Raw genomic sequence first — 13,166 nt, 5'->3', positions numbered from 1 at the left:
TTATTAATCTAATCCAGATTAAATAATCTTCCTCCCTAATCCAGATTGTTCTCGTGAAATAACTAATCCCCATAAAACCTAATATCTGAAAAATTATTTTCTGCTAAATTAATTTAAAAATTTGGATTATTGATCCTTAATCCGTTTTTAAATTAATTTTGCGACCCTCTGTACATATTTTCAACTAATTTTGTAATGAAAAAGATTCAAGACATTCGGTCTTCAAAAAGTTTAACAATTTTGAGGTGCAATTAATTGTCTGCAAATGTGCATCACCTAAAATCCATGAAATAAAATAATTTTAAAAAAGCTTGCTTAGGCGAGGTGCTGCTAAAAGTGAAAAACAAGGCCTCTGGGAATATCTTTTAAATATCTCGTACCTTTATCATTGTAACAGGAGTTGGTGACTTTGCATCACCGCGAGGCCAAACATTTTACGCCAAGCCTCTAGTAATAAAGAATATATTCTCAAGAATTCGCAAGAACCTAACTAATCTGGGTTCACGTCAAAATTATCATTTATCACTTTTTAGTTCGTACTGACAACTAGTTGTTTTAATATGTAAATAAAATTAGGAAATACCCTCGCGTTGTTATTCGTGCGTCGGCATCTTAATTTTTTTACACCTATTGAAAATTGTGCACATCCATCAAATTTTATTAGCTACCTGAATTACTGGTTAACTATCGAATTTAATTATGAGCTAAATAAACATTATTGATCATATTGGTCCTCTGCATAATAATTTTACAAAATCCACTCAATTTTATAACCCTTTCGAAGCAATAAGTTTGTTTAAGCGTTTATACATATAGATACAATTTTAATTAGCAATAATTGAATATCTTAGCAGAAAGTGTAAGTAATAAACGTCGTGGTATGGTAAACGGTAAAAATGTTTGCCCTCGCGGTGAGACAAAGTCACCAACTCCTGTTACAATGATAAAGGTACGAGATATTTAAAAGATATGCAAGAGGCCTTGTTTTTCACTTTTAGCAGCACCTCGCCTAAGCAAGCTTTTTTAAAATTATTTTATTTTAATTCTGGATTTCTAAGAGTATAAATTAATGTTTCTTTGTTGCTTAATAACTGATAGGCGAAACGCCTCCTGATTAGTTGCACTGTGTCATATCCTGACCTTTTTGCCCTGATCGACTTTACTAAACTTAAACCAGTTTTGGAAAAGAAAATATTTCAGATCGTTAACACCGGTGAGAACGAGAGTAGCAAGTCGCCAGGAATTCTTGTGCTGAGGATTAGTAAGTTATTATTGATCAATCAATTTGCATGAAACACCCGAAAAAGTGTACCTCATTTACTTCCAACTCTTGTACGTCTACAGATCGTTGGAATCCTAGTGATGTCCCATTTGATGAATTGGTAGCGGTTGGAATTCTCTACGTTTATGAACTCATAAAGGATTCCTTTGCGACACAGAGGAACGGAGGCATTCTTATCATAGATGCAGATGGATTCGAATTCAGCCATGTTAAAGTCATATCGTTTGATGCGATTAAAAGGCTGAACTGCTTACTAAACGCATTGCCAATTAAATTCGTTGGTTGTGTAATTATAAACAGCCCAAAAGTGGTGGAGAAATTGTTTAACATTTTCAAATATGCGGTAGGAGCGAAGAATAGGAAATTGGTGAGTGCGTCAAGTACTTTAATATTAGCAGTGTGGATGTGTATTTATTTTCAACTTTATCATGGGTGTGTTGCCTAATCTTACAGATCACAAAAATTTCAAAATATTTTTACACATTACATACTTCTAGGTTGTCAGACATAAAATATAAATATTTCTGCTATTATTGGAAAAATATGCAAATCTTTACGATATTTTTGTCAAAAATACATACCTTTTATATATATTTGAACGATACGAGACGAAAAGTTTTTGTTTAAAGAAATTCTACCACAAAAAATTCAGAACATTATATTCAGAAATACTGAAAATTCTGGTGTTGATTAGTTTTTACCAAAAATTTCTGAAAATTTCTGAAATTTGAAATTCTGAATATTACATTCTGAATACGAGATTATCAGGTTAATTTTGGTTTCTGGAAATCTTTAATAAAATACATATTTCAGAAATTTTTCGCAAATGCATATCCGCTGATAATTAATTTTGAGTCAATTGTATGTATCTTTTTACTTATAGATTCATGTCGTCCATAAAAATCTCTGGCCACTAAATGACATGATCCCGGCTGCAGATTCTATGCAGATTCCAAGATGTTTCGGAGGAAAGGTTGATGACGAGATTGGATTTTTAAGTGGGGTCGAGGACTATATGATGGACGATACAACAGTGCCAACTTTAGTGGCAAATGTGCAAAATAAGTATAAAATGCAGCATATCAATGTATGATTGACCACGTTCCAGTCCTGAATAACAAAAGATTAGACATTTCTATATTCACAGAATATTTTATTTCGCTAATAAATAGTGTAACTGCGACCCAATTCAGGGACGTACAAATCATAGGTCCTGTTATATATTTTTGAGGAATATAGTTTGTAGTTGATTAGTATAGACAGATGTTTATTTGCATAGTGTGTTATAACTTGTAAACCAGTCTGATCGTCTGACTGAATGTCTGACTGAATGTGACTAACACTTGAATAAAGGTAAATTGATTGAATTGTTATATGTGGCTGTCTCCATGAAAAGGGACCTTATTCATACTTTGCTCATTTTCTACAAACACCAAAACAGAAAACTTTCAGCGAAACCGATTTCGTCAAAAAGCTGAATTGGCGAAATAAACATTAATGTTAACCATTCCACCTCAAATTTAAAACTTAAGGTTATACAGGCTTGCTTTACCTAATAATAAAAAAAATTGTGCCTTGACCTTTTTCAGGGCCTTAACGTGACCTAGACACTCATTAACCTCGGGCGATAAACCTCAAATTTAAAACTTAAGGTCATTCAGGCTTGTATTGGCCTATGCAAATCTAATATTAGATGGATATAGACAGGCTGTGTCACCTATATATGAGATAACTTTGACTTGAGGAAAAGGCCGGATCATCTAAAAAGAACCACTTACGGTTGCCTCGAGAAGTTACAATCGTTGCTTACCAATGTTACAGAGGCGACCGTACGTCGTTTCTTTTTAGATGATCCGGCCCTTTCCTCAAGTCAAAGTTATCTCATATATAGGTGACACAGCCTGGATATAGATGTAGATCTATATATAACACGCTTTCTACACACATGCTTTATGTATGCTAACTAAATAAATTATTTAATTACCACCATTCTGGAGATTTTCTACTGTGTAACAATAATTATTAATTGTAATTGACTCCATTAATCATTTGATTCACTATTCAATAAAAATTATTCGATACCAATTAACGTGACAAAAATCAGGCACATTCCAGTATTGGTCCTGGATAAAAAGACCACTTGGCCCCTGGAAATCAGATTTAGTGGGAAGGAGTCAGTCATTCATTCATGAAATGAATGGAATCTGGGCCCTATTTCACCAGCTCTCCGCACTCCGTACTCCACACAAAAAATTGTGGATTTGTGGAGTGGAGCGTTTCACAAAAGTAGTATTTTGTGAAGTGCGGAGTGTAGATTGTGGAGTCAAATTTTGGGGAGTGCGGAGTGAAATTTGACCTTCCCCGTTTCACCAAATTTTACTCCGCGAAAGGTCATCGCTCGAAACTCCGCACTCTACATATTTTTTTGCAAAGTGCTCGGACACTCTGCAATTGGCTTTTTAGCCCGAGTCAGGGCTTATGTACGCGTCATGTCCGTCTGTCTGCCTTGCGATAACTGTCGTAGAATAATCCGATCGACTCGAAATTTTGCACAAATGTAGAAAAGGGGCAAATGAAGAGTCAGGTTCGTAGATGGGCGAAATCGGTCAAGTGGTTGACTGGTGGGGGTCATCTGGGTGGTGGGGTATTATGCACCAAAATTTCAAAATTATTGTAGAAAGCTGAAATTTGGCATAGAGATTGACAATGGTGTGTAATGAAAGAATATAAAGTAAAGTCTACAGGGACCCTAGGGGGTGATTCATACCGATTTTTAAAACTCATTCAATCGAGCTGAAATTTGGTGTTTGGATTTCTACTGACAACTAATGGAAAAGTATGAATTGAAATGGGACCTATTTTCATCTGGACGGACCCTACGGGGTGACCCATACCAATTTTTCAAATTCGTCAAATCGATCTGAAATTTGGTAGAAAAGTTGGTAATGGATGCTAATGAAACAATATGAATTAAAATAGGAAAAATTCTCATCTGGAGGACTCGATTAGGTGACCCATACCGATTTTTTTAAATCGTAGTATCAGGCTGAAATTTGTCACATAGGCTGCTAATTGGTACTCATGGAAGAATATGAATTTAAATTTGAAAAATCAATTTAAATTTTTAGATTTTTTGATACACATTTCAGATAAAATTTCATGCAAAAAAGTCGGATTGAGTGATAACTCTTGGCATGACTCGGGCTATGTCAAGTCTGCACTGTTGGTTTTTTGTATTTCTCTTTATGATTTTTGATCAACCATAAGTGAAGTGAAATATATTATCTACAATCCAATATTTTTGTAATTAAATTAACTGATTATATTATCACTTGATTGGACGATCACGGGTATAGAACAATAAATTTATGAAGGTGTCAGTCGTGTGAGAAGAAGAGGATGAAACAACATTGAGAAAATTAAAAAGTTCTGAAATTTGAGTGAATGAACTCCGCATTTTCACTCCGCAAACCTTAATTTTTGTGGAGCGGAAGTTCGCGGAGTAGGTCGCCACTGTGAAACGCTCCCACTCTGCACTCTACAAATTTTGTAAAGTGCGGAGTGCGGAATCTGGAGTGCAGAGTAGGGTGTGGTGAAATGGGGCCCTGATCTCTTTCTTTCCAGCAAATTGCAAATAGAAACAAAAGAGGAATACGTAATTACGAAAGGTAATCCTAATTTCATGTGTAAAAATTTGTGTTTTTAATTTTAATTTTTCCTTAAATTTTGTAACACACAGGTGCAGGTCGTGTCGAAATCGAAATAATAGCCAAATAGTATTCAATGAATACTATTGATGTAGTGCAGAAGGTGACGGACCAGTTGACCACGTAATATCCAGGATATTATATCCTTAAAATTAAAATATTTTAAGTCTAATCAACTTATAAATTTGTATAGATCTTATGCGTATCCTTCCTGAATCTCGTAATCCCTCCTCCCCTACTAACAAATTATGCAACGCTCCTCGTCGAAAAGGAATTAAAAAACAATTGGTTATAATACAATGGCCCCTAGTACGCCACACAGATGCAGCGTTTGCAACTTTTTAACCTGCAATTACAATCAGTGGCTGGTCCACATTTCCACCTGGCTTCATCAAGAAGCACTTTTCAACACACATGGTCATGGCGAGGCGGAGTTGGAGTTGCCTCATGTTCGAGATAAGGTCATCATAGCTAGCAGAATTCCGAAGAGCACTCCTCTTATCGACATTGCCAAACATTTCTCAAATTGTGGAGCAATTGTGAACTTAATTATTGGAGGAAAAGAGGAGAATCTTGAAGATGTTCATGGGATTATGGAACCGACGAAGCAGATCATTGTCATATTTGGCGAGAGGTGAGCCGTACATGTTACATTAGGCATTACTGATGTACATCACTGAATGGATTGTAAAATTTTTTTTCGATTTTGTACACAAATCAGAGCTGCAGTGAGGAAGACAATACAAGATCAAAATGTACAATGGTTATGGGGGAAGATGATTGAAATTCGAGCACTGTTTGATGGTCAAGATTTATGGGGAGGTGGGTATAAAACCGTATTGTATTTTTCTTGTGTAGTGGTGAGGTTAATTAGTGAATTTATTTTTATTATAGGACGACGACAATCTCCTGCTGTTGAGAGTCGTATGTCACTTGGGTCAACATCATCTGACCGTCAAAGTTTAGCAAGTAGTGCAGTTTCATCACCGGTACTCCAGTTCTCTCCATACTCGAATAATTGTGAAGATCAATCGTTGAACCAATGTCAAAGTTTGGTACACCAGATCAAAGAAGACTTGTCTGGAGTCACCTTGGAACAACAAGTCGATGGATTCTGCAAACTTGCTGGTTTGAGTTCCGACCAGTTGGTGAAACTTGCAAATATTGGACAAGAACTTTTGCAAATTCTACTCCCCAATTTTAATGAATGCACAATTTTCCCTGTGGGACCGACCTTTCTGGGAGTTGCAACTGAATTTGACACAATGTGCTTAGCGGTAGATCCTTTTGGTTAGTAAGATACACGAAATTCATATGCTATCAAGCGCCGTAAAATTAAAATATTTTCCTAATATTGTTTACCTATAGGGAAAATGAATTCTGATAGAGCCGTGATATTTTGCGATAATGAATCTCAAGAAGCAGTTGCCGATGAAATTTATCGCCTGCTCAAACAACAACAATATAATCTCAAGTTTTGCATCGATGTCGACATAAACTTGTCAAAAATCTCATTCCCCACCAAAAACAAGATAAAAAAGATTACTTTCATTCATAAAAACTCCGGTGTGCGGTGTAGCATAATTGTGGAAAACTACTTGGCAATTCAAGATACAAAAATCATAAAATTCTTAACATCGTTGGACCCCAGATTTCATGAAATTCTTTCCCTCGTAAACTTCTGGGGGCACTACTATAATGTATTGCATACGGAAGGTGAAGTTTTCCAAAACCATGCCTTGATTTGGATGTTACTGTCGTTCATGTCTTATGCCAAAGTAATTCCAACTGTGAATGAGCTCTACGTGCTAAACAAGTCGCCATTAATCTTGGAAAACATTGATATTGGATATTCTGATGACGTAAATCTTTTGTCTTCCGCTGTACCACCGATGATGGATGATCCAACGATTAAAACATTTAGCATTATTGCACTGCTTAAGAATTTTTTTGAGTTTTATGCCAAAGCGGATCTTAAACGGTTTGTCGTTTGTCCAGCGGTTGGTCAACTCGTTCCGGTTACTGCGTTTGGAAAGGTTTGGCTTAATTAATTTACTTCACGCAAATTTAATTAAATATCTAACTTATCAGGGCACCATTATTTCAGGTTATCAAAAATTCATTCCCGGAGGAAATAAAGAAGCGATACCTGTTCGGCAACAATGGAGCGACGCGAGTAGAGAAATTTTATATTGGCAGCCCGATGGGATTGCAACACCCATTGGATCTCGTGTCTAATTTGACAAGAGACGTCACATTTGAAGAAGTTCGTCGGTTTCAATCCCTTTGCGCAGCTACGACAATCAAACTTGGCAAGATTCTTGAAACTGAATCGAATGATGTAATGTCAATTTTTCTCAACTTGGAAGAAGAATCAAATTTGGATGTCTTTGGAAATTTATCGCTATCATCATCTACAAACCAAGATGATATTTCAGACCAGGTTTGTTTGCACACAAATTCAGTCCAGTCTGTATATGAAGATTCATTTTTATGAGCAACGTTACTTATGTTGAACAGAGTGATCACGAATCCACCACTCCATTGGACGTAACTCCTGGTCCTATTGAACCTCCTGTTGTTGAGGAATCTTCCTGGGAAATGGACACAGAGGATGAAGAAAATCCTTTAGATGACAATCGAGCTTATTTGACACAATTACGACGTGGAAAAGTTAGAGTTAATCAAAGTCTCCGAAACTATTTCGAAAGAGCAATTTCTGAAATTGAAGGTTCCGATGAGATAATTCTAATGGATGTTCGGAAAAAATTTCAGACTCTTTGGGTTCAGTACGTTTTAGAATTCAATTCTGTATTCTGGTCAAAATGTTTTGGATTTGAACTAGAGGGCATGTCCCTTGAACTGCCAGATTTTTCGAAAACTACAGATGAAATTATTGAATCTCTTACCATTAAGGAACGATTTGACTCTATTCCGACTGAAAATGGCAAATCTTCTTTAGAATTTCAATGCTCAACTAACAATAGTATCTCTGATTTACTTTACAAAAAGAAAGTGTGGAAGGCAAAGTTTCTCCATTCTCACATACGCCCCTTGTGGGCATTAATTACAGATCATGTGACTTCCAAGTCAATTGAAGAAATTGATTTAACCTGCGTAACAAAACGAGTGCCATTGTCCATTTTGAGAAGAATGGAGTTTAACTGTAGACTTGACATTACTTTTGATCTTAGAGGGGAGAATGATCTTCCTAAAAACGAGTTTATGGCTACCGTGGTCAATATCACTTTGAAAGACACGTCGTACAATGAGAATTGTCGAGTTTTAAGAAATAAGAAGCTTCGATTTTTACTCTCTGTTTATGAAAAACTTGCCATGAAATACTGCAATTGGCGTGTCAAGCAGTGGATAGGTAGCTGCAAGGACGTAGAGTACAAAGCATTTGACGACTCTTATAAGCAGGAGAAACGACAAACTCAACGCGAGAGGAACGGACATCCACGATGGAGAAAGTTCAAAAGGAAGTGGGCCCTTATTTTGAAGGAACGAGAGGAATTTCAGGAGAGGATGGAAGTTGCAACCGAGTTAGATAAACGTGATGCCCTGATTCGAGATAAGAGGCAGCAAGAGAGAGAAGAAACTGGAAAGAAGGAAGAATCTCTGAGAAAGAAAATCAAATTTACTGATGATGATGATTAAGACTAAAATTGTTCCAATTATTATGTATTTTATTTCCAGTCTGGAGAATGATGCGCGTATTTTTCTATGCATATATTAGTTTATTGCTGTTTCCAGTTACATATTAAGTATTAGTAATTACTACATGGATGTGATTATGCAAAAAGTGTTGTAGCAATGATTCCTGTGTTAAACGGACCTGATTGATCTACGTATGTATTTACAATGATAAGTATTTACTTATGACACGTTCCAGTCAATTGACTTTTATATATTTTTGAATGTTTTTTATATAAACTATACGAGAACAGTCTGAAGAGAAAAAAATGCTTTATTTTTTTTTACTGGAAAACAAACGCTTGAATTCTGTAACGAAATGCTTTCTATATTTAGATAGGAAAAACGAGTAATAAATAATAAAAATTGAAATAAATAATCGAATCTATGAGTTATCTTGATGCGAATCGTATTGCATCACTGCGAGAGTCGACCCCATCATCAGTGTCAGTTGATACGTATCTTTGTCAAAGTCTGTGGCTCTTAAATAGTGTAGAAATTGGCAGTGTTGGGTCTGCTTCTGCTAAACGAGCTACCGTAAAGATTGCTCTGAGAACTTCCTGGCCTTCGTCCACTGTGATTTGATACGTAGATTACTGTTCCTCCCGTTGTTTGTCGGACGGTCGTGGTTGTGGAAACTGGTTGAAGATGTCGATTTCCTCGGCGGGATGGTCCTTGAGACTGGGCGAAGCCTCTGTTGTGGTCAAATTCATTCTGGATTGGTCTGTAGGATTGGTTCCTGCTTCCAGATCTAAGAAACCCGATCTGCCGAGTTCCTCCAAAAGGTGGGAAATTGTGACCTCCTTGATGGGTGCTTCTTCCGCCTGAATTGGGTACAGGACGATTTCCACAGGGAAAGGCGAACCCTGGCCCACAGTTAGCAGGCCCGTTGTGTAAGGTGTATCTGGGAGGAAGTGTTTGGATTGGTGGGGCTCGTGGTCCCCATCCGTAAGTGGGAGGTCTGATGGGTTGTTGTCCAGGGCAAGGGTCGTACCCATATCCACATCCTTCAGACTGTGGGGGTGGTGGGGCGTATGGAGGAATGTATGTACTGTCTGGTTCTTGAGGTCGTCGTGTTGGTCTTGGGATGCAGTTTGCTGGTCGTGGTCGTCCTTGGGAAATTTCATACTCGCTTGGACAGTATTGAGGGGAGGAGGGTGTTGTTGGCTTAGGTCTTGGTTTGAATACTTCGGCTGCGTCATCATCGTCTGGTCGTTTTGTGGTTGTTGTTGGTCGAGGTCGACATTTGATTGGTTGGTCAGTTCTTGGTCGTGGGGCGTCTCCTCTTCCAGGACAGAATGGTAAGGGGGTTGGTCGAGCTGTAGGTTTGGGTCTTGGTTTAAAAACCTCTGCGGCGTCATCTGCTGGGGTTGTAGTTGGGGGTCGAGTAGTTGGTCGGGGGATGCAGTTGGCTGGGCGTGGCTTTCCGTAAGCAATTTCTCTATCAGTTGGACATAACTGAGGTGCTGGTGGCGTTGTTGGTTTTGGCCTTGGTTTAAATACTTCTGCTGCATCATCAGCGTCTCTGGGTGTCGTGGTTTGGGGTCGAGTTGTCGGTCTCGGTCGACAATTGAAGTGTCTTGGTCGGTAGAATCCGTCCATTCCTTCTTCGGGGCAAAGGGGTGGGATGGTTGGTGGTGGTCTAGGAATGCAGTTGGGTGGAAGGGGCCAACCATCTGCAATTTCGGCTTCGGTTGGACAGAATCTGGGTGGTTTTGTGGTCGTTGGTTTTGGCCTTGGTTTGAATACTTCGGCCGCGTCAGAGTCAGGGGTAGTAGTCGTGGGGGGTCTGGTTGTGGGGCGTGGAATGCAGTTGGCTGGTCGTGGCCTGCCGTAAGCAATTTCACTTTCCGTGGGGCATAATTGACGTGGTGGCGGTGTCGTTGGCTTTGGTCGTGGTTTAAAAACCTCTGCTGCATCATCCGCATCGGGCGGAGTTGTTGGTGGTCGCGTAGTTGTTCGTGGGATGCAGTTTGCTGGACGTGGCCTTCCGTAAGCAATTTCACTTTCCGTGGGGCATAATTGACGTGGTGGTGGCGTCGTTGGCTTTGGTCGTGGTTTAAAAACCTCTGCGGCGTCATCTGCTGGGGTTGTTGTTGGGGGTCGAGTAGTTGGTCGTGGTATGCAGTTTGCTGGTCGTGGTTTTCCGTACGCAATTTCACTTTCTGTGGGACATAGCTGAGGTGCTGGTGGGGTTGTTGGTTTTGGTCGTGGTTTAAATACTTCAGCTGCGTCTGAATCTGGTGGTTTGGTAGTCGGTCTTGGGCGACAATTGTGGGGTCGTGGTCGGTAAAATCCATCCATTCCTTCCTCGGGACAAAGTGGCGGTTCAGTTGGTCTTGTTGTCGCTCTTGGAATGCAATTGGGTGGTTTTGGTCTTCCATAAGCAATTTCGGAATCCGTGGGACATAATTGGGGTGGTTTTGTAGTCGTAGGTTTTGGCCTTGGTTTGAATACTTCGGCCGCATCAGAGTCAGGGGTAGTGGTCGTGGGGGGTCTTGTTGTGGGGCGCGGAATGCAGTTGGCTGGTCGCGGTCTTCCGTAAGCAACTTCACTGTCCGTGGGACATAATTGAGGTGCTGGTGGCGTCGTTGGCTTCGGTCGTGGTTTAAAAACCTCTGCGGCATCATCGGATGGCGTTGTAGTTGGGGGTCGAGTAGTTGGTCGTGGAATACAATTAGCTGGTCGCGGTCTTCCATATGCAATTTCAGCTTCTGTGGGACATAATACTGGCGAGGACGGCGTGGTTGGCTTGGGTCGCGGTTTGAAAACCTCTGCTGCATCTGAATCGTCTGGTCTCTTTGTCGTTTGCGGTAATCCGAAGCGTTTGTCCGGCTTGGGGTAGTAATATCCGTCGCGTGGTAAGCAGTTCGGGGGTCTAGGTTTTCCGTGTGCGATTTCTGTTTCAGTCGGGCAGTATACCGGGCTTGCAGGAGTTGCTGGTTTTGGTCGAGGTTTAAACCTCTCTGCGGCATCGTCAGAATCTGGTTGTTTAGGAATACAGTTGGCTGGTTGAGGTCTGCCATATCCAATTTCTGAATCGTCCTTGCAAAATACGGGGGATGACGGGGTCGATTTTGGTCTTGACTTAAACTGTTCAGCAGCATCGTCATTTGGCGTCGTGATTGGTGCGGGTCGCGGTGTGGTGACGTATCCTGGTCGACCTGCGAATATATCTTTGTTTTCTTCCGAGTTTTGACCAATACCGAAATTTTCCTCATCGGGTACATCAGGATAACCTACTTGGGGAGGAAGTACGAAGGGCGTGTTTGGTTTCGGGTAGTGGTAACCATCTTCATAAATCGGGACCAAAATTGGCAGTTGAAACTTTTCCGAGCGACCCTTCGACCCTGTCTTTCGACGGATGGGGTTGGACGAGGTCACCTCTTCCACTTCGGAGGAAAGCTTGGAAGTTCTGGGTCTGGATAGTTTCGTTTTACCGGAGCTGATGGGACGGTTGACATCGACAAGATTCTTAGGTCCATTATACGGTTCTAGCAATAATACATAATTTTAATATGAAAATTTAAAATTTTCAAATTCTTTGAAAAATTTCCTCTACTTACTTTCCTCAAAGTCTGTTAATAAATTGGGATCACTTCTAAAATGCGAAATATGTTATGTTAAATAGAATAATTAGCATATTATATGCATTCATCGTACCCAGGAACATGAAGCCATAATCGTTTCTCCCCACTTTTCTTATCCGATTGAAATCGAAAACCGACCCCACTCACGATAAGCACTGAACCACATAAGACTAGAAATGCTAGAAGTAATCTCATTGTGCTTGGACAATGGAAACTGAGCCCCGCACTGTTATATTATTACTTTCAAGCAATGCATGAGCGAAACGGTCACAATTCGCGTCAACGGAACACTGACATCAAGAAGAACGCGTAACTCTTACTGATCACTTTGACGGGTAACCCAATTTCCTTTTATACGTTGACCCAGCCCAGTCACACTTTTCGTCATTTAATTCATGAACTTGACTAATGCAAAGTTTATATAGCCTTATTAAAATTAGTAATAAAATTAAAAGAATTTATGGATGCTGTAATGTAATTCAAGCATTAATAATGCACACAAGAAGTGTCATGTCAAATTTAGATGTAGCCTTTCTTGGGAATTTCATAGGCGTTGTATTTAATAAATATGTACATATAATGCAAATCAGATCATCCATCCACAAAAATTGCTCCTTCTATAAGATTGGTTTCACCCCAAAATAAAAATGCCAAGGGTCATCTCGTTACATAACAACAATTGTCTCACGACTGGTTCAATGAGGCTTTGTCAGATAAAGTATTGTATCAGTTTATAAATTGTAAGAATTACTGAAATGCTGTTTAGGATTTTAGTACAATATGAAACGTTTTCATAGCTCGAACCAGGGCTTAGAAATATAATCGCCCTACTACAGTACTGATAAGTCGCATTGACCGATTTTGACCAAACTTGGAAGTAAACCTTATCTG

The 13,166-nt window shown here is 39.4% G+C and overlaps 3 protein-coding genes across 4 annotated transcripts; 2 read left to right on the top strand and 1 right to left on the bottom strand.

Moving 5' to 3' along the window:
* The first annotated feature begins 940 nt into the window (after nt 1–940).
* Nucleotides 941–2,655, top strand: LOC118435406 (alpha-tocopherol transfer protein-like). The gene is made up of 4 exons (XM_035851423.1): nt 941–949; nt 1,099–1,261; nt 1,345–1,649; nt 2,166–2,655. The coding sequence occupies exons 1-4, from the start codon at nt 941–943 to the stop codon at nt 2,373–2,375; spliced, it is 687 nt and encodes a 228-aa protein (XP_035707316.1). The 3' UTR covers nt 2,376–2,655.
* Nucleotides 2,656–4,004: 1,349 nt separating this feature from the next.
* LOC110848633 lies at nt 4,005–9,061 on the top strand. Its single transcript, XM_022095891.2, has 8 exons — nt 4,005–4,950; nt 5,022–5,112; nt 5,183–5,623; nt 5,711–5,811; nt 5,884–6,279; nt 6,358–7,025; nt 7,097–7,432; nt 7,510–9,061. The coding sequence occupies exons 3-8, from the start codon at nt 5,289–5,291 to the stop codon at nt 8,647–8,649; spliced, it is 2,976 nt and encodes a 991-aa protein (XP_021951583.2). The 5' UTR covers nt 4,005–4,950; nt 5,022–5,112; nt 5,183–5,288; the 3' UTR covers nt 8,650–9,061.
* Nucleotides 8,942–12,588, bottom strand: LOC110848632 (proline-rich extensin-like protein EPR1). 2 transcript variants are annotated; one of them, XM_035850981.1, is made up of 4 exons: nt 12,349–12,588; nt 12,252–12,286; nt 11,929–12,179; nt 8,942–11,849 (listed from the first exon to the last, which is right to left on the bottom strand). In XM_035850981.1, exons 1-4 carry the CDS (start codon nt 12,468–12,470, stop codon nt 9,279–9,281), a joined length of 2,979 nt encoding a protein of 992 aa, XP_035706874.1. In that variant the 5' UTR covers nt 12,471–12,588; the 3' UTR covers nt 8,942–9,278. The 2 variants fall into 2 exon arrangements, with proteins under 2 accessions (XP_035706874.1, XP_021951582.1); XM_022095890.2 differs by having other exon boundaries at nt 8,942–12,179.
* Between the last annotated feature and the right edge of the window lie 578 nt (nt 12,589–13,166).

This window comes from Folsomia candida, unplaced genomic scaffold (assembly GCF_002217175.1).
Source record: "Folsomia candida strain VU population unplaced genomic scaffold, ASM221717v1 Fcan01_Sc004, whole genome shotgun sequence".
NCBI lineage: Eukaryota > Metazoa > Arthropoda > Collembola > Entomobryomorpha > Isotomidae > Folsomia > Folsomia candida.
This window is presented reverse-complemented; position numbering and strand designations above follow the sequence as displayed.